General features: G+C 47.0%; 5 protein-coding genes across 5 annotated transcripts, besides 8 other annotated features; 2 read left to right on the top strand and 3 right to left on the bottom strand.

The window, feature by feature from the left end:
- Nucleotides 1-677: 677 nt before the first annotated feature.
- On the bottom strand, nucleotides 678-1,737 carry PVX_111250 (hypothetical protein, conserved). Its single transcript, XM_001608425.1, has one exon. It carries the CDS (start codon nucleotides 1,150-1,152, stop codon nucleotides 709-711), a length of 444 nt encoding a protein of 147 aa, XP_001608475.1. The 5' UTR covers nucleotides 1,153-1,737; the 3' UTR covers nucleotides 678-708.
- Nucleotides 1,738-1,846: 109 nt separating this feature from the next.
- Nucleotides 1,847-1,882: a microsatellite.
- Nucleotides 1,883-2,222: 340 nt separating this feature from the next.
- On the top strand, nucleotides 2,223-3,940 carry PVX_111245 (adenosine deaminase, putative). The gene has a single exon (XM_001608424.1). The coding sequence runs from the start codon at nucleotides 2,479-2,481 to the stop codon at nucleotides 3,568-3,570; it is 1,092 nt and encodes a 363-aa protein (XP_001608474.1). The 5' UTR covers nucleotides 2,223-2,478; the 3' UTR covers nucleotides 3,571-3,940.
- Nucleotides 2,660-2,680: a microsatellite.
- Nucleotides 3,941-4,399: 459 nt separating the features above from the next.
- On the bottom strand, nucleotides 4,400-6,625 carry PVX_111240 (hypothetical protein, conserved; the record flags this gene model as incomplete). The annotated part of the gene is made up of 1 exon (XM_001608423.1): nucleotides 4,400-6,625. One exon carries the CDS (start codon nucleotides 6,623-6,625, stop codon nucleotides 4,400-4,402), a length of 2,226 nt encoding a protein of 741 aa, XP_001608473.1.
- Nucleotides 4,507-4,659: a microsatellite.
- A 1,617-nt stretch (nucleotides 6,626-8,242) lies between the features above and the next one.
- Nucleotides 8,243-8,269: a microsatellite.
- Nucleotides 8,270-8,544: 275 nt separating this feature from the next.
- PVX_111235 (Secretory protein, putative) lies at nucleotides 8,545-9,870 on the bottom strand (the record flags this gene model as incomplete). Its single annotated transcript, XM_001608422.1, has 1 exon — nucleotides 8,545-9,870. The coding sequence occupies one exon, from the start codon at nucleotides 9,868-9,870 to the stop codon at nucleotides 8,545-8,547; it is 1,326 nt and encodes a 441-aa protein (XP_001608472.1).
- A 4,578-nt stretch (nucleotides 9,871-14,448) lies between these two features.
- Nucleotides 14,449-19,570, top strand: PVX_111230 (hypothetical protein, conserved; the record flags this gene model as incomplete). The annotated part of the gene is made up of 1 exon (XM_001608421.1): nucleotides 14,449-19,570. Exon 1 carries the CDS (start codon nucleotides 15,068-15,070, stop codon nucleotides 19,568-19,570), a length of 4,503 nt encoding a protein of 1,500 aa, XP_001608471.1. The 5' UTR covers nucleotides 14,449-15,067.
- Nucleotides 17,297-17,316: a microsatellite.
- Nucleotides 19,118-19,138: a microsatellite.
- Nucleotides 19,571-19,753: 183 nt separating the features above from the next.
- Nucleotides 19,754-19,791: a microsatellite.
- Nucleotides 19,792-19,978: 187 nt separating this feature from the next.
- Nucleotides 19,979-20,001: a microsatellite.
- Nucleotides 20,002-20,281: the final 280 nt, after the last annotated feature.

The raw sequence follows: 20,281 nt of genomic DNA, 5'->3' as shown, positions 1-20,281 counted from the left end.
CCGTTGGCCCTCACTGGTTTCCTTTTGCATTACGTTGGTTCCCTCTTCACCCTTGCTGGCTGTTCCTCTTTCCTTCCAGTTTGTCCCCTTTCGCAGCGCCAACTGGTAGACCCAGCGGGGGGCTTTTCATTCATTTTTCACCCGCGCTGTTTAACCCCCCCGTGGGAGGATGTTAATGTAGCATGGTAGGTGTGGCACAGGTGGTGAACCTTCCAAGTGTCGCAAGTGACACACAGCGCGGACTGAGACATGCCTTCCATTCGAAGCGCGCACTGGAGTGTTTGACTGAATTGTAGGCTCTCACTGACGAGCGTGTTTTTTTAAAAAAAAAACTCCCAATGCTGCTTCGGTGTGCATTCCAATAAGTTCATGTCGGGAGTTGTGGGGAAATAATCAACGGGCGAGTAAATACCCCAAAATTGTCCTCATCACGATGAGGGGTGCCACCTAAGTGGGAAGCAAAACTGCACCCCATATTGGCGTAACCCCCCTTTGGCAGCTGCTCACATGAGGGGAATACACACACTATTAGCTTTTCCCTGGGACTGCCAAAGTATCGTACAGCAGCTAAGCGGTGTAGAAATGGGCGCAGTATATGTGTGTTCCTCTACGTGGTGATTTACTCAAAAGGGAAAAGGCGATTTTGCATGTTTTTTTTGTTTTTTTTTTTTTTTTTAACTCTTTTGGGGCCACCCCCAATCAGGGGCGTCACCTTTTTTTATAAAGCGGTATGGGACACGCCGCTTGGTCGTTCAGTTGGGGCCTTTTCTGCTCTGCACGGTACATTTCGTAGTCACGCAAGAAGTGGCAATTCGGAGAGGCCCTTCCACGAAGCCGCGTCTGCTTCTGCTGATCATTGTAATTATCCTTTTCGTTCTCTGGGTACGCCTCGTTCGAATGTCCCGCTTTTTTTTTTTTTTTTTTCTGAGTGCCTTTCTCTTCGCACATGAAGTGCAGCTGAAGACCGGACAGCAGCAGCAGGCACGAACTGTACACGCTGTATTGGACGGTCGCGTTCGCCAAATCGACACAACCGTCAGGGTGACTAACCCCGTGCGCCACTACTTGCGCGTTTGCCACTACTTCCGCGCTCGCTTCCGGAGTTGTCGTCTCCCCATCCGCTCCGTTATTCATCCCCTGGTTTTCCTGCATGGTGAGAAGTTGGGCAAATAGCGCTGCACATCACGACTGATGATGTGTGTGGAGGGGTGTATCCTCGCATGCTGCGTTTAGCCGCTTCTCGTTTGGAGGGAAATGCTCAATGGGGATGGAAGAATCTTCCCGCGCGAGAGGCCTCTCCTCACACGAAGGCACGGAAACTGCGGCGATTATTTTTTGTCTACAGGGAAATCGCGCGAAAAGAAAAAAAAAAAAAAGCCATCCCAGCACCACCGCGCTTCCGCGCTGCCCATCCGCGACGTCCTATGGGCAGACGCAACGGGTGTGTCCATCGCAGGGGGGAGAAATACCCCCACGCAAACAGGCCTATATGCTACGTGCAAACATGCCGCATGGTGTACTTCACGTGGGAAAGTGGCCGAATAGGGAAAAAATAAAAATGCCTATATCGCCATTAAATGGAGGAATAAAAAAATGTTTGCGAATGTAGGAGTCACACCAGAGGTACTTCTTTAATCGTTTTGCTGGAGAAAAATGATGCCACAGAAAAGAGGCAAAATCAACACAAAAAAGAAACCCCCTTGAATTCCACGTCGCACCCCCCAAAATGCACAAGCCAAAATGTGAGAAAAAAAAAAAAAAAAAAAAAAAATGCGTATTCCCGTGGGTGGCTCTTCACCACGATGTGGGGTGATGAATCTTCCTCCCGTATGCCCCCACGGCGCGTAAAAAAAAATTGTAAATTTAGAGGAAGAGTTACCCTATTTTACCCCCTCCATTTTGCATCCATTCGTTGTTCAACAGAATGTGAAGAAAAACAGAAAAGAATGGAGCTACACCTTTGCGGCGGGGGAGCCCCTCGATGGCGGACCCGACGCTTGTCCCACTCTGGCGCTGCCGCGGCGCCATGCACCTCCTCACTTCACCAATTCAACGGCACACCACTTCACCGCCACACCACTTTGACGAAATGCTCAAGGAGCTCTACTTTTATCTCCTACGCTCTTCCTTTGAGGGGGTGCTCTCCCCCCTACCCTCGCCGCCACATCACCCCCCGCATTTTCATACATAAATCATCAGCATGGCAAAAAAAAAAAAAAATTACACCTGCATTGGCAACATTTTCATTTTCACTGTTACTTAAAAAAAAAGTCACACGCCTGTAGAAGGTACCCCCAAAACGACAACACAATTTTTGACGACATCCCCATCTGCACAGTCGCCCCTTTAAGCGAAAAAACGACGATTCGTAAAAAAACGGCAAAAAAACTGCAAAAAAGCAGCTGCGTAATCCAGCCAGCGTATAACACCCCACCGATAAACCACCTCTGAGAAGTACCCCCCGCCGCTAACCCCAAAATGAACATCCTGCAAGAACCCATCGACTTCCTCAAAAAGGAGGAGCTGAAAAACATCGACCTATCCCAGATGAGCAAAAAGGAAAGATACAAAATTTGGAAGAGGATACCAAAGTGTGAATTACACTGCCATCTGGACCTCTGCTTCTCCGCAGACTTCTTCGTCAGCTGCATTCGAAAATATAATTTGCAGCCGAATTTATCTGATGAGGAGGTGCTAGATTATTACTTGTTTGCAAAAGGAGGGAAGTCTTTAGGAGAGTTCGTCGAAAAGGCAATAAAAGTGGCAGATATATTTCACGACTACGAAGTGATTGAGGATTTGGCCAAGCACGCAGTGTTTAACAAATATAAAGAAGGAGTCGTCCTGATGGAATTCCGTTACTCTCCAACGTTTGTTGCCTTCAAGTATAACCTTGACATTGAGCTCATTCACCAAGCGATCGTGAAGGGCATAAAGGAAGTCGTAGAATTGTTAGACCATAAAATTCACGTGGCTCTCATGTGCATTGGAGATACAGGCCATGAAGCAGCAAACATTAAAGCTTCTGCTGATTTTTGCTTAAAACATAAGGCAGATTTTGTAGGCTTTGATCACGGTGGACATGAAGTAGATTTAAAAGAGTATAAAGAAATTTTCGATTACGTGAGAGAAAGTGGTGTGCCTCTTTCTGTCCACGCAGGGGAAGATGTGACTCTCCCAAATTTAAACACCCTATACTCAGCTATACAAGTACTTAAAGTGGAAAGAATTGGACACGGAATTAGGGTTGCTGAATCGCAAGAACTAATCGATATGGTTAAGGAGAAAAATATTTTACTTGAAGTTTGCCCCATTTCAAATGTGCTGCTGAAAAATGCAAAGTCCATGGATACTCACCCTATTAGACAATTGTACGATGCTGGAGTGAAGGTCTCTGTCAATTCGGATGACCCAGGAATGTTCCTCACCAACATCAATGACGATTACGAGGAGTTATACACCCACTTGAATTTTACCCTCGAAGATTTTATGAAGATGAATGAGTGGGCTTTGGAGAAGTCCTTCATGGATTCGAACATAAAGGACAAAATAAAGAACCTCTACTTTTAGGTATATCTCCCGCTGCCCGACAGAGGGGGGTGCATGTACCTGTGAGAGAGCAGACGAATGGGGGAGTGCCCGCTTGGAGCAGTACACCCAAGTGAAGAACGCTTTGCTTTTTCCCCACCTCTGTGGCACCCTCTTTAAATCTTTCAACTCCTTGCCCCATTTTTACACAACAACGTTGGCATATTTTCACCCCATGAAGCGTTTAAAAAAGCGCGCAAGTGTGTGTTTCTCCCCGTGTGTATGTATGTGTCTTGTGTGCGCTTTTAAAAAGAGAACATTTTTAACCCGTCGCAAAACGGGAACTAACTCTGCTCTTTTTACTTTTTGAATTGACGACCAGTGGCGGAGGAACAGCGGCACGGGTGCGCCCAATCGTGTTAAGTGAGTAAGTGCGTTAGGCGCGTTAAGCGAGTTAAACGATTTTCTCCTCGAGCGCAGCTGACCAACGGATAAACGAAAAAAAAAACATAAAGGTGAAAAGGTTATTTTATGTCTGCCTCTACGCTATGAGGCGCGTACCACAGTTGCCTTTTCTGTGCGCACAATGGTACGCGCCGTCTGTTTTGCGAAAACACCCGCAATCATTGCAGCATTGGGCTGCTTATTTTTTTAAAGCAACGTTGCGTTCGCGCAGCATGCACCGGCCAGGTAAAATTAAAGCAAATTGGTTGAAATGGCTAGTTGGATGGTTTTTTTTTTTTTTTTTTTTTTTTTTTTTCCTAGAAATACTGAACGGTCAGGCGAAATGGAACGCTTTTCCCATTTTAGCTAGCTGTGTGGAACTATAAAACAGGTTGGGTACCCTCTTCCCCGCAAGGCTTTGCACGGTCTACTCGAAATCATAGTTGGGCTGGATTTCCTCCATGAAGAAGTCACTGCTCTTGGTTTCCCGCTTCTTCGTTGTTCCCGGGTGCGTCGCTTCGGCCAATTTGTTGCGACCATCGGCCTCGTTGCCGTGGGCAGAGCCGGTTGGTCTGTGCGCCCTGCCGGTCCTGTCCACCTTTGCGTCCGTTTTTGCGCTACTACTTGAACTATTTTTTTTGCCTTGTTTTTCGCGATTCTTTTCGCCGTTTTTTTCACCCCCTTTTGCGCGATATTTTCCTCGCTGCTTTTCCTTCATCTCCGCCCTGCGATTCCTCCTGCGCAGCAAGTGCTGGAGCTCCGCCCGGTCCGCGTGCTGTCGGCGAGCGCTGGACAAGTTCACGCCCCCAGAGAGGTGCCTATAGTACTTGTGCGCGCCGCCCGACGAGCCATTACTGCGTTTTTTGTTCTTCCTATTTCTGAAGAGGAAGGAGAACTTGAGCTTATCGTGAAACAAGTACTTGTACAGAAGGAATGACAAAATAATCACCAAGAGGGGAATGACCGTGCAGCATATAATGAACCAGTAGTTGCCCCCACTTTGTGCATAGGAGTACACGTTGTAATTTTTCTCCACCATATCTTCAGGGTATATCCTCTTGGAAAATAAAATGTGTGCATCCCATCCAGTCAGGTAATGTACCCTATGCTCAAAGAGGGAGAACATCTTAACGGCTGAGTAGATGCTCTTTCTACTGTTTAGCGGTATGGAGCTATAATTGTGAAAAGCTATTTGGGTTAGTTTATATCCCTGTTGTATTAACTTTTCGATGGCCTGGATTTCCCTTTTGTTAATTCTGGAGCCAAAATGCTTCGTCCTCCTTTTGAGGTTATTTACTGGGTCGTTGTAGGACTCCCCCAGGACTTCGATTAGTTCCTTGTTAACCTTTTTGCCATCATTATAGGAAAATCCTTTTAGCGATTTTGAGTAGACTGGCTTGGTGAGCAGATCCACGATGACGCTCTTCATCTGGGTGTATTTATTTTCGGGGAGACTTTTCACCAGCATGATGAAGAAGATGGTTTGGTCGTCCATCAGCTCCAGCTGCGTCCGTTTGAATTCTTCGATTCGTTTTCTGTGCTCGTTTAGGGGCGCGCCGCTGAAGAGGTTCTTCCGTGTGGCACCTCTCAAGTGACCGCTTTGCTGGGCTCTGCGCAGCTTCGCGCCCTTCGCGCTGGCCAGCAAGTTGTCCACCATAAGTCCCTCCAATCTGCCCGACCTGTCCGACCTGTCATTTCTGTTCGCCCCGTAGCTGAACACCCCGTTCGCGTTGTGACCCTCCGCGTAAAAGACCCTCTTCATCAGCAGCTCTGCCTTGGAGAAGTAGTTCGCCCCCAAGTGCAAGTAGGAGTTGAGGGCCAGCTCGAACTCGATCAGGGTGAGCAGGTTCCCAATGGGGAAGGGGTCACTATTTTGGGGCGGATCGCCAGCCTGAGGTGGGTCACCATTCTGGGGCGGATCGCCAACCAGGGGTGGGTCACCATTTTGTGGTACCTCTCCCCCCCCCGGGGTCCCCATCTCCACCTGCAGAAACAAGTTCCCCCCGGTTAGCATCGAAACGAACTGCTCCAAAGAATCTTCCGCAAAGAAGAGGCCAAAATCTTTGAGGCGCAAAATTTCGCCGCTTGTCTGGTCCAAGTACAAATAGCCATTTATCGTAAGGGAGATTAAATTTGCCCCATCCAACTTTATTTCTGTTTCTCCATTTTGGCTAAAAGAGCTGTCATGCTTTAAATGCTTCGTGTAAGTGCCTATGCTTTTCTTAATCACCTCCAGCAAGGCGTCGCTCATCACCTGTGTGAATCTTTCGTGTCCATCTGTCTTTAACATGTCCACCAGTTTGCTTCCATTTTTTATGTGCAAAATGAGGACTTGGCTTCTGACATTTTTTGCGGCAGAAATGGCTTCCAAGCTGTTCAGGTAGATTCGATACTCTCTCACCAACCCGACGTCCTTGCTGAGGCCTATCAATTTGAGGTTCCTCTCTTCATTGCAGTTTTGCACTTGTAGCAGGTTGGCAAATAAAAGCTTCGAGTGCAGGGCGTAGTTTAAGGCGTACATAACGCAGCTGCGGCAAGTTACTGGTAGAGTCTTCCTCGGGAGGGCATTCAGCACAGACAGTGCGCAGCTCCGCGTGCTCAGCGCTCTGCAACCATCTGCCTCCCTCCAACATTCATTGGCGATTAAGTCCATCCAGGTGAAGTATCTTTCGTTTCCGCTTTTTATGTCATTCAGGAGGGTGTTCAGCTGGGGGGGAGGGAAAAAAGAAGAAGTGAAATGCCCACAATTCTCCATTCGGACAAGAGACACACGTGCCGATCTATGTGGGGCAGGAAAAAACAAAAAAAAAGGCCTCCTCAAATGGTGGCACAATTTTTATTGAACAGTTATGGAAAGCGCCGCGCTTCGCTTAACTGCTCTATCGTCCGATTTTCTCCGCTTCTCTCCCTTGAGCACCCCTGGGGAGAGTCGGCGAAACCGATTAGCCACTCTGCGTAAGACTTACCCCCGTGATGACGTGACGGACATCCTGGAGAGTGTACCCCCTCTGTTCCTCCGCCCGCCCTTCTCTGGCCACCTCTTTGGTGAAAAGGTATATAGCTCCATCAATCACTTTTTCATATTTTTCCTTTTTCGAAAGGGGCTCCAGGAAATGCGGGACCTCCAGCTGCACAAGCAGGAGGAAGGCCACCAGGGCGTTGTCGTCCAGGCCGGCCAGGCCGTCTCGGTTGTTCTGGGCGCCCCGCACGTGGCTCTGCGGGAAGGAAAAAAAAAAAAAAAAGAAAACGCATATGTATATATTTATACGTATACACATTCGAGCGGGCTTTCCGGGCGCCGCGTGATTGTGCCTCCAAGGAAGAGGTACTCTGTAACCCATGTAACGCGGGAGAAAGTGGCAAAAGCTGCAACCCAGAAGCGGTTTACATTTAAGGGGCACTTCCCCTCCACCTCACTCTTATCCCACGCTCCTTACTCGGTTGAGACACGTCAGTACGAAATACAAAACCGCAACATATTGGAGCAGGCGGTGTGTCTTCATCCTCCTTTTGTTTCGAGCCTGAGGAGCGCCGCCGTTGATTGCGCTCAGTCAGGCGGAGTTACGCGGAGTTGAGCGGCATTTACGAGGCAATCTCGCAGCAGTCATGTGACAGCGAAGAACAGCAACGTAGCACTAACGTGATGGTCATGTTTTTTTTTTCCTCTTTTGGTCATTCACTTGGGGAAAGAAAAACCACTTGCAGTGTTCCATGCCCATTGACGTGGGGGTAGCATCTCTGCGGCATGCGCTGAGCGTGTGTGCCAACTGTCTCCAGTGATAACAAAGCCGTCGTGTAAAATGGCACCATTTGTGTGAACGTATATGTGTAAGATGTAAGTCTGCTTATGCTTTTATATTTTATGCCATATGTGCGAGGGGGCCTTTTCATTGTTTCCGCCCAATGCGGGGCTTGCAACTGCATTTTGCGCTGCGCGCCTGCCGATGTCCACTGCCTGCAGCGCATTTTTCTCCCCTGCGAATTTGCATGTAGAACAACCCCCCAAGCAGCGAGCAACCCTCGCGCGTTTAACCACCAGACGCGCATAAAATTTTTGATCCCCAAAATGTGTCTTAAATGGAAGTAAAAAAAAAAGGAAGCAATTTGCCAAGGGGTTATTCAAAGGAGAGAAATTTATTGTTGTCCCTTATGTCCGGTTATGTGGACTTTTTTTTTTTTTTTTTTTTTTGCGAAAAAATGCCTCTCCCGCGCGGCGTTAATTACGGGGGAAATTACACAAGGGAGAAATTACACAAGGGAGAAATTACACAGGGGGGAAGCTGGAAATCCACCCATTTAGGCACCCCCCTGATGGTGGGCGGCGCGCCGAACGCGAAGGGAAAAAATCGCAACACGCCGAAGGAAGACCACCGCCAAATGGGGGATCTACCTCGATGGCATTCTCACGTGGGATAGGTAACCTCACGGGACTCGCTCCAGGTTAAATAAAACACAAAAAAAAAAAAAAAAAAAAAACGGTGGGGAATGGTTTCCGCGGGGGAGGGACCTTTCCCATTCGCCAACACAGTTATGAGTTAATCTCCATGTGAGCGCGGTTCACATGGCGCTGCCTCACAGAGTGAGGCGTATCCTTTCCTGGCTGTCCACCTTCTGCTGCTCCTTCCGAATTTTATACTCTTTCAGTTGGCTCAGCTTATGTTTAATTTCATCTGCCGAGATGGGAGGCACATGGGTTAGGGTTTCGCCCAGGGGGTCCTTCTCCCTCTGGGCCTTGACAAACTGCACTTTCCCCTCCCAGTCATCACCAAGTTGCAACCAATCGAGCCAGACAATCCTCCTGATGTTCCACCCCAAATTGTAAAGAATCCTATGTTGCAGCTTTACGCTTTCTATGTACTGATTTGTGGAGGTATAAAAGCAAGCAGGCCCATCAACAAACCAGCAGTTTCGTTTTTCATTCATCTCTCCAATGTCTATGTAGTAACTTCCCCAGAGGAAGGTGTTCCTATGGCTTATGCCCAATTTAGCTAGACAGTTAGAAACTTCCCATTGAAATTCGGATGGCTTCCTCGTAGTCTCTGGGATCCTTCTCATACTGAGTCTGACATAAAAACTTTTTACCTTATTGGAAAGGGCATTCCACACATGGGGAAATAGCACCCTCACAGCTACTGCCGATTTGTAGGCACTTTTATAATGTTGCGGTCTGGCACAAATGAACATGTTGCTGAAGCGGGTTAAAATGTATTTCTTCACTTCATCATCGTAAAGGTTAACCAAAGTAACATCGTTAATTACGTTGCGAAAATCTTGAGCAAAAATTGTTTCCAGTTTGTTAACCATATGACTGTTCATAAATTTTTTATAATTTTTATTTTGAATGCCCAATTTTGCAATTGCGTTGTTTATTTTTATTAAATCTTTTACTCGCATATCGTCGAACTTTTCCACAACAGTTTTGCAGAAATGGCTGAGGAATTCTTCTTCTCTAATTAGTACTCTGTTTAATGACCATGCTATGCACATTAATGGGTGACTGTAAAAAGCGCTTAATTTTTTTTGCACACACGTTAACATTTGTTCATAAAATGGAGGATTTAAAAATCGACTTTTTCCCATTCCATAAAATATGTAGCCAACTTGCTGCGGTGTTAATGTCTCACGAATTGTTAAGATTCTCTCCGTGTATCCTTTCCACAGTTCGTAGTCATGCTTTCTTAACGTTGCTGCTTTTTGCACACACGCGGAAATGTACTGCCCGTCCATCAGACTGGCTTGACTGGTTAGGCATACATTCATGGGCAGCCAGTACTCCCTCACTCTCTGTTGCGCCCACGACCGAAAGCGCTTGTGCATGCGCTTTGCCTTGTACTTTATCCGGCTCTCCCGCCGGATGGCGTTCACGATTACTCTTTCCCTGGGGCGGAGCAGCCCCATCCTGCCGTTCTTCTACCGGGGGGATGAAGCGGCACCCACGGAGTGGAAGCTACACCCACGGAGGGGGAGCTACTCCCACTAGGGGAAGCTACACCCACTGAGGGGAAGTAACACACACTGCTCTAACGCAGCACCCGCTGGGCGGTTCTCCCTTTCCCACCTCCTTCAACCTGTGCAGTCGCAGCGATGGTCGAGCGAGGGACGCCCCGTTCATCAGGAGTATCATATGCCACAGAACAACCCCTCATGGGATCAATTCCTCAGCCATTCACATGGGGGGGGCGACATGACGCGTGGTTCCCTTCCGTGTATTATTAGCAGCATGGGCATACCAGCGTGAACCTGCCTGCTGTGCAGCCGTGCCTCAATGGGTGAGCCATTTAAAATGTCGAAGAGCAACCCTTTTTTGGAATCTCCCCCACGGTCAGCAGTTTGGTTCACTTGTGCATAGCACCGTCGAGAAGGTTGACCGCCTCTCAGTGTTACAAGGTTGGGAAAATTCTCCTCACTGGTTAGCTTTACATATGTGGATATTTTTTTTTTTTTTTTTTTTTTTGTTCATATGTTTTTTTTTTACCTGAACATATTGGCTAGCCAAAAAAAAAATTCCCAAAATGGGGACATACAAGTGCGTCGTAAGTTTTTGGCCTATATGTAGGCTCCCCTTTTATGCGGTCCGCTATGCGGCCATTTTGTGAGGCCACCCTATGAGCCGCTTCTTTAAAGCACCCTAACGAAGGCCTCGCCCCAGAAACGTACGTGCAAAGTGGAGGAAGATGACCACTTCGCGAACGCGACAAAATGGCCCCGAGTTCGCGAGATACGTGTGTGGCATTTATCACCCCGGCGGTGATTCATCCGCACGTTTGTGCAAAATATACATTTTTGCGACGAATGGAGTTGCACACCTTTTTTGGTTGTTACGGAAAAGATTGAACAGATTGCCAAAATTGATATACATTTGTAAGCTAATAACATGGACTGCTTGCCTCCTCTTGGCATCGTTCCCGTGCCCACCTTTTTAATCGGCCAAAATTCACCCCACCCCTAATTTGCCTGTTTCCCCTTTTACACACCGCAAGGATATGTTTAACCCTTTAACAAATCGGGTGAACAGGTTATGCCCCCAAGTTAAGCGCAAATTAAAGAGGGATTACTGACGAGCTCCTTGGCTGGACAATTTTGCGTTCATTTCCATTATTTCCGCTTTAACTTTTTTTAAAAATATATGTTATATCTTTCGGCAATTTGCCAAATGGGGACATACCCAGCAGCAACTTTTTAAGCATGCTCGTGCTGAATATGAAAACATTTGTTGCAAAAACTTTTTTGTCTTTCAATTTGCCCTAATACGCTTGAATAATCGAGAATGGTGGCCCGTGCGAAAAGCGATAAAATGGAATGCCCTTTCAGCAAATAGCAGCTTTGTAACGTTTGGCATTTTCCGAGCAAGGCCTTTTTTGCGCGTATATATATATATATATATATATATGTGTGTGTGTGTGTGTGTGAAAATGTGTTACTGGTTATTGGGTATGGGGAAGCGCGAAGGGTTACGAGTGCGTAAATATGTATACATATATGTGTGTGCATACGGCCAGGTGTACATCCCCGTGGACCGGCTCGGAATTACCTCTTTACTGCCCTTTAAAAAATACGCCTAACGTGGTTAACATGACAAACACGCTAATACTGCTACGTGTTTAGGAAAACTATTTGTAACGTTCGATGGGTACTCCATATGAACGCTTTGAAGGGGGGGAGTTTCCCCTCTTTTCACTCCAAAAAATGTTAAAAATAATTCTTTTTCATTTCGAACTGGCTGAGAATGGGGGAAAACGCGGAAGCCCTCACCCTGTGGGGCAGGTCCCACTTTTCAGGGAGTGCAATTTAGCAAGTCAGTGTGCGCGTACGCAATATGTGTGCGTATGTACATGTGCATACGTATGTACGCGCCTTACTCTGTGATTGGTGCAGTAGTTTTAAATACCCACCCTTTTTTGTGTACATATTTATTGTGTGCCCTTTTCAGTCCGGCGAATATTTTCCCCGAAATGACCGCCCAGACGTAAGCGTAATGTTTTTATGGCGTGCCTCCCATTGCCCTTTTTGTTAAGTGCAGTAAAGAAGCTAATCATGGAAGGCGTCAAAATGTTGGCAGTTGAAAGTGTGGAGGTGTAAAGTCAAGCAGAACAGGTGATACTGAAAGGAAGGTTGCTAGGGAAGGACAAACTCGAAAAAGCATCATTTGGCATTTTCATTTGCGTTTGTTTGTTTGCGTCTGCATTTTGCATTTTACAAGGAGGGTTTATTAAGCGCTACTTATGCGAATTGCAAAAAAGGAAAAAAAAAAAAAAATGAAAGCCTCCCCGCCCCGATCACGAAAACGATTGGACAACTTGCCAAATTAAAAATACGCATTTTTGTCGGTACGCATTTGTTCTGTTCTGTTTTGTTCTATTTTTTCGCCATTTTTTGCCTTTTTTTCCCTTTTTTGCCCCTTTTAACCATTTTTGCTTTTCTTTTTTGTTTTTTCCGATTTGTTGACCTAAAATGTACGGAAACCTGCAACCCTTTTCGTTTTTTTGCAAAAGTGCATTTGTACACATAAATAAACGCATGAAATATACGTTTGTATATTTTTTTTTTTGTAACATTTTTATTTTTTGTGTGAAATTTTGTTCTGTCTTTAAGCAATTTGTATTTGTATTGTATTGTGTTTGTTTTTCCCTTTTTTTCATTTGTGCTATAGTTGTAATAAACATTTTTCGTTTATGATGACTATACGTTTGTGTGTTTTTTGTTTTGTATTCTTTTGTTTGTTCTAGCTTTTTAAAATTTGTTTTTTTTGTTTTTTTTTGTTTTTTCTTACCTTGCACGTTAAGGCGTTTTTTGTTTGTTCTAGCTTTTTTAAAATTTTTTTTTTTTACCTTACATGTTCATGCTCATGTATTTTTTTTTTTTTTTTTTTTTTTTATTTGTTAATGTATTTTCCCCGTTTGTCATGTGTTTGTTTGTTTGTTTGTTTGTTTGTTTTAAGCTTTTTTTGTGTGTATTTTTTTAAGCATTTGTTTTTTACTTTTGAAGTGAGTCTCCTTAGGCTTTTTTAAAAGTACTTCTTTGGGTTTGTAGTGTTTGTTGTGTTTGTTTGTATTTGTAGTGTTTGTAGTGTTTGTCTTTGTTTGTAGTGTTTGTCTTTGTTTGTCTGTGTTTGTCTGTGTTTGTCTGTGTTTGTCTATATTTGTCCTTTTTTGTTTTTTTTAAGTGTTTGTCTGTATTTGTCTGTATTTGTCTGTGTTTGTAGCGTTTGTAGCGTTTGTAGCGTTTGTCTGTGTTTGTAGTGTTTGTGTTTGTTTGTCCGTGCTTTCCTCGTTTTTTTCTATTTTTTTCCGTCTGCACGTTTGTTTCAGTACGCGTTTGTTTGCGCCTGCATTTCTTGCGGCACACTCGTTTGAACAATTTTGTTTTCGTCGACACTGGAGTTTGTAAACCCCGCGTTTGTTCCGTTTGTTCCGTTTGCTACGTTTGTTGCGTTTGCTTTTGTTTGTTACCGTTTGTTGCCATTTGTTACTACTTGTTTTTGTGTATGCTTTCCGTTTTTTGTTTTTTCCTTTTTAAGGAATTTTTTGATGTTCGTGTTAGAACTGTGTCCGCTTGGACGTACTCCTGAGTTTGTGCAATGCATTTGCGAGTTTGCGCGATGCATTTGCGAGTTTTCGTGAACGCGTCCCCCATTTGGCACGTTCGAGGCACAGATGCTCCATTCACGAAGCATTTTAAAAGAGCAAAGGGATTGCTCATATGTAACTGTGTGCATACGTACTTTTTTTTTTTTTTTTTTTTTTTACCGCTCTATTTTTTTTTCCTTTTTTTGTTATTCATATATATGACTTAAAAATTTGTCCCTGTGTTCGCACAGGCCCATTTTGCATGTAGCGTGTGCCTACAGCAGTCGCACCGTCGTGTTGTGTTTACACTTGCAGTGTTGTGAAGTAAAGCCGAGAAAAAAAGAGAAAAACGAAACAAACAAAAAAGAGAAAACGAAAAATCCAAAAAGAGAAAAACAACGTAAAAATAAAAAAAATAAAAAAAATAAAAGCATAACAAATTAAAGCACAAAAATGCGCGCGTCCGCTTGGGATTATTCTCCGCCGCGCACACGTCGTAAAAATTTGTGTCTTTTAAAAATATAGATACGAAAAAAAAAAAAAAATAAATAACACAAAAAGAGAGACTTCTTAAGGCTTTATTTTACTTTGCTGTTTTATGGCGGCTTCTTTTTTGAATTAAGACAAGTTGAGGGCAATGCATAGGGACGTAAAAAGCGAATCCCTTGCGCTAGTGCGAGACAGCAAGGTGTTTTTTTTTTTTTTTTTTTTTTTTGCAATATTGCGTACGTGTGTGTGAAATTTTTTAACATCGCGTCTCAGCGTGGAGAAAAAACACACCCTCCATTTTGTAATTTTTTTTTTTTTACCATTTTGACACGAGTTACGCTGCGCTGTGCTATATGTGTGTGTACGTGTGTGCGTCTTTGGATGTGAAGCCCTCCTTCCACGCTCGTAAATTTTTCCGTTTGCAATTTTGAGTGATAAAAGCAGAGCCTACACATTCGTAAGGGAGATAATTCCATGTATGCAATTACGTGGGGTTGCTAAATCACACGTTAGTGCATTCGCCTGGACGCACCTTCGCCGATTCGCATGCATGTGAAGGAAAACCTCGTCTGGCCACTACGAGAAAGACATCACCAATTGTTTCAGATTAGCATTGTTCACGTGTGTGTGAAAGCGAGTCGATTAAGCGATAGAGGAGGGGGTGGCGTTCGACTGCCGTTAGAGGCACTTCATCTGTTAATTGCTCCACGTGTTTAGCGCCCATCGGTGTGTGTCTATACGAAGGGGAGTAGCAAATTAGGCACCCATTTTTGCGTTCGCCGCGGCAGAGAGCTACTCCTCAACACGCAGGAATTTTTTTTCCCCTCTCGCACCACTTTGCAACTGCCCCGGTTGATATACTTCCAAAATTGGGGAACTGCCAACATTTGGGGGAACTGCCGATAGGTCACCCTTTTAGACGCCTTCCCATTTCTCGAGTAGCAGCGCTGAAGGAGGGACGAAGCGAACGTGGCGAATCGATTCTGAGCACATGTACAGGAAACTATTCCCATCCCCGAATTGCACAGTGGAGACGTAAAATGAATAATGAACGAAGAAACACGGTGTACAAGGGAAGAGGGTTCATCCTGAAATCAGCCAACAAAGAGTACCTAGAAAGCAGCAGCAAAAAAAAGACAAAAGGCACCCTCAATGATAGGAGAAAAAACATTTTTAATAAATACAACCCAGTGGTATTGCCCCTATTAGGTAATTACAAAAGTAGGAAGGGGGAAGAATCGGGGAAAAAGGACATCAACTTGCTGAACGAGAGCGAAATAAATAGCTTCTTGCTGAGGAACAAAGCGTTTCGCCTTACTTGGTCATCTATCATAGATAAAATACAAAAAGAAATAGACAGCCAGATCTCCAAAAATTTGAGCAATGTGTTTGAGGAGATTTACGCCTACTCAGTTTCGAACCATGAGTACCTGCCCCTGATTTTGATGACGGCGGGGACGAACGTGGCGGACCACGAGATAATCATCGACGCGCTGTCGTACGAGTTGAAGAAGTGGAATTACAACAAGGGGGGGAGGCGCGGTGGATTTAGCGGTGGATTCAGCGGAGGATTCAGCGGAGGATTTAGCGGAAAATTCAGCGGAGGATTTAGCGGAGGATTTAGCGGAGGATTTAGCGGGGGGAGCGACCCTGCCTCCGCCTCCGCTCCAGGCGTTCCCCACACACAGTTGAACATGTTGAAGTTGAGGTCTCTCAGGGGGGGAGAGGACGCATGGGGCGACTCTGACGCGAGCAGCGCAGGGGGGAAGACTCCCCCCTCGGAGGGGGGGCAGAACGAGCGGCAGAACGAGCGGCAGGGGCAGCAGCGGGGGCAGCAGGAGGAGCACCCGAATGATCAACCGAATGATCAACCGAATGACCAACCGAACGACGCACAGGGGGACCGCTCGTGGGAAGGCGGCCCAAGTAGGGAAAAGAAGAGGCGGCTAAATGGAAGCCTCGACGAGGTTACTCCGAACCAGCTGGACTGGCACGACGAGAACGACGTGTATTTGTGCTCTCTCAATTCCAGCACGTCAAATAATGTGAACGCGGCTATTTACAACATATACAGTCAGCTGTATAGGGAGTACAAGACGAGGGCGTTTTTGGCAAAGTACCGAAGGAAGAGGGGAGCAAATGGAGAGGATTACCCTGGGGAGGTTCGGGTGAGTCCGAGAAGGATGGGCAGTAACGATTCGGAGGGGAGTGCCCGAAATGGACAGAAGAGGGACATTTCATCTTGCCCCTTTATCCCCAATGGGGAGGGGCACTCCAATTATTTCAAAGTTAGTAAAAACATGGTGAGCATAGACAAGCTGATCGAGTTGTATCGCCAGATGAGCGAAATTGAGAAGAAGAGAGAAGGAGGGAAGGCCATTGAGAAGGGTACAGCTAGATCGATGGATATCTCTGATATTTACAGCCAAATGAGGGACCAAAACGACCATTTTTTACAAACTCATGCAGAGATGGCACTGTATAGTAAGCAAAATGAATACTTCGAAGATGGGAGGAAAAAAATCCGAGTGATCATCCTCATCCACGACTGCGAGTATTTCAACATAAACGTGCTGAATGGCGTTTTGAACGTTTTAATAAATTTACGGGTAGAGAACAAGCTGTGCCTGAGTGTCATCCTGGGGGTGTCCACTCCTTCCTTCTTCTTCAGTAGAATTACAACCCCAGATACACAGAGTAAGCTGCACATTAAGACCGTCGATATTCTTAACAATAGGGTGATTTGCGAGAGGGTGTGCGACGACCTGCTGTTTGGAGACACCTTGCCATTCATCCTGAACTTTCGAACCATGCACGCGATCAAGCTGCTGCTGCATAAGAACAACCAGTCGATTAGCCACTTGGTGCACATCCTGTACGTCCTGACGAAGGAGTTTTACGACAGCAATGTGTTTTCGTTTTTGTCCCTCCCGATTGGGTACTACTTGGGGGGCGGCATGGGGGGCGGAATTGGGAGCGGCATGGGAGGCGGTATTAGAAGCGACATTGGAGGTGACCCCCCCACGGAGTACTCCCCGTACACCTTCGTGCGGTCGAACCAGAAGTCCTTCAGCGACTACGCCAAATTTGACATGCGGGCCCTCCACAGGAAGATCATCTGCCTCTGCTACTCGGCCAACATCTACTACTCCCATTTGTCATTCCTCAAGCGCAAGTACTCCTCCGTCCTCGTGCCGAATTATTTCACCCTGCATGGGAAGGACTCCATCGTGCACACGCCGACGAACTCGGACGCCGAGGTGGAAAGCTTCTCGCTGAGGAGGAGGGCTAACCGTAAGAGGAAGAGTGTGACGGGTGAAGCGTCTGGGGAATGCACCCAGGGGGGGGCCGACACGGCGGCGGTCGCGGTCGCGGTAGCAGACGAAGACGTGGCAGCCCCCTCTCATAGTAACCACCATGCAGGGGAGAGGCAAACCAAGTGGGAGAACGACGACGCTGCGGGGGGGAGCGGCCCGAGTGATCAGCCTATAGGGAAAGGGAAAAAGGGCCCGAACGGACGTCTAGACAGTCGCCCCGACAGGCGCCTGCTCGCGTGGCAGTTCAAGGCGAGCACCATCAACTGGTGGTTCGACCACCCCTTCAAGGACCTGGTCTACTCATACCAAAACGAGAAGGCAAAAGGCAGTTTGAAGAGCGAAATAGACGCGCTGCTGGACAGCACGGAGGAGAAGAGCGTCAGCAACCTTCACGATGTGGACAGCGTACAGGAGCTTAACAAGCACCTGTGCGAGTTGGCCTTGCCTAGAGCAGTGCTTCAGCTTATAGAAAGGAAGTACGCCTTTAACATAGCCATCAACTTAATCGCAACCATTATTAAGTGTAAAAATGAATACGCAAATTCTTTGAAGCGAGTGGACTATTTTAGGAGACTCTTCATAAATTTCGAGAAGGCAAAGTGGAAGGATAATAAGAGCATCCTCCACATTGAGGACATCTACAAAGTCGTCGAGAATGATGTGAAACAGTGTGTGGGGTTCCTCATCGATATTGTCACTCCGTACTGCTTCAAAAACCAGGAGGTGCTACTAGCCATGCTGCAGGAGTTTAAGAATTACTACACGAGGGTATACGCCCTTGTGTACAACTTGGAGGACTACCTATTTCTGCTGAGGGAGAAGGAGAAGGAGAAGGAGAGGGGGCTCTTCACGAATGACGATTTTGCCAAGTGCTCCTCCGGCGGGTACTCCTTCTCCTTTTCTGTGTACTACTCGCTGCTTTTTAAGCTGGACGACTTGATCGAAATGGTGCGGACGATGTTGAGTCAGCAGAGGGTTAGCCTGGTAAGCGGCATGGTAAGCGGCACGGTAAGCGGCACGGTAAGCGGCACGGTAAGCGGCATGGTAAGCGGCACGGTAAGCGGCATGGTAAGCGGCATGGTAAGCGGCACGGTAAGCGGCACGGTAAGCGGCAGTACCGCTGCTGCTACTACTGCTGACCTTGCCGAGGGGGGGAACCACTCGCCCGTGGTGGGGCACCGGCAGAAGAAGGCCGTGCCCGAGAAGAAGAAGGCGTACAAGAGGTACCTGACCATCCAGAACAGCAGCTTGAGGAAGGGGCCCAACGACGAAACGGAGAGGAGAGTAAATGTAGAAGATATCTCCAACTCGTTAAATCTCTTTTTGCATGACTACCTGAACATGCTGCTGCTACCTCCCCTGTATTGCCACCCCCTGGCCTACGAAATGGTGATGCACAAGCCGGACAAAGAGTTTACAGACCTTATGACTAGGGATATAAAGACGGAGATCCTACAGACCCTCTGCTATACAAATCCGTACAAGACGGGCAGCCTCATCTGCTCCTGCTGCTCCTTCCCCGAGAATATGGCAAACTCAGATATGAGCACCAACATAGTGGGAGACGGCAAGGTGTATCTGAACCCCTATTACGACAATGTGGCCACTCTGGAGGATTTGATTAACGTCTACAGGATTTACGAGCGGTGCAACAAGACGGTGGATTTGTACAACTTGTTCATCCTCTTCGTGAACGTCAAGGTGGACGGCATCGCGGAGTTGGCTACTTCAGCGGCTACGTCAGCGGTTGCGTCAGCGGCTACGTCAGCGGCTACGTCAGCGGCTACACCCGCGGCCACGTCGGGGACCGCCCCGCCGCTTTACACGCAGATGCTGCAGGAGTACTACCTCAAGTTCATCATCGCCGTGTACACCTTCTGCTCCTTCCTCAAAATCCTCAAGCCCCCCAACGTCTCTGCCCTGCTGAACTACACGGAGAAATGCGACAACGTTTCGGAGGATGAGGGGGGAGAGGACGGGGGAGGCAGCGGACATGGGAGAGACCGCCTCAGCGCAGACGAATCGATCGGCAAGTTCATCTCCGACATCCGCAAGTCCCTACAGGGGTGCACCAGCAAGAAGCTCCTGTTCGGGAAGCTCTACTACAACCAGACCATCGTGTCGCGCGAGATGCACCTGCAGAGGCTGATGATGCAGCACAACGCGGACTTCAGTAGCGAGCTGCGGGGCGGGGACGAGCCCTCCGGCAAGCGTAAGCGCTTATGACGGTGCACCGGCGATGCGCCCGACCTGCAGCGAGGTGACATATGGGCAAGTTGGCCATCTGTAAGGTGACATATGTACGAGTTGGCCATCCGCGCGGTGACATATGAGCAAGTTGGCTAGCTTTTTTCTTTTTTCTTTTTTTTTTTTTTTTTTTTTTTTTTTTTGCGACCACGTACACTACGTCTGCGTAACGAGCGAGGTCGCTTTTTTCTTTTTTTTGAAGCGCCACATGAACTGAACTTAATGGGAACGCATTTTTAACCCTGCGGTGTGCACAGCGCGGGAGTTGGGGTTACTTTTTTCTTTTATTTCCCCCCATTTGTTTTACACTGCCCATATGGGCTAGCCATCGACATGCACAAAGGTACCATTTTTATTTTGCATTATGGAGGGCTCCCAGGGAAAGGTCTCAAGGAATGCCGCTAACGTGGGGGGTGTCTATACCGCGTGTGCGCAGCCACTGCGATGTGCGCCCCTTTGGCATTTCCCCTTCGCTTGGGAATAGCAGGCGTCAAACTGGCACAAAATGCCGCAAAACGGCGCTACGATTCTCTTACGTAAAAAGCGCGAAAGGTGACGGCCGCTTTCGCAGAGTGACCCTCCCCATTAGGATGTCCCCCCTATGCACTTGCGGCAGTTGAAGGGACCGCCGTAACCTGTCCGACTGCCTACTTTCAAAAATGTGATAGCCGTTCGCCTACACGGTTCAGA

This window comes from Plasmodium vivax, chromosome 6 (genome assembly GCF_000002415.2).
Source record: "Plasmodium vivax chromosome 6, whole genome shotgun sequence".
NCBI lineage: Eukaryota > Apicomplexa > Aconoidasida > Haemosporida > Plasmodiidae > Plasmodium > Plasmodium vivax.
Note: the sequence above shows the minus strand (reverse complement) of the source record. Positions and strands in the feature narration are given on the sequence as shown.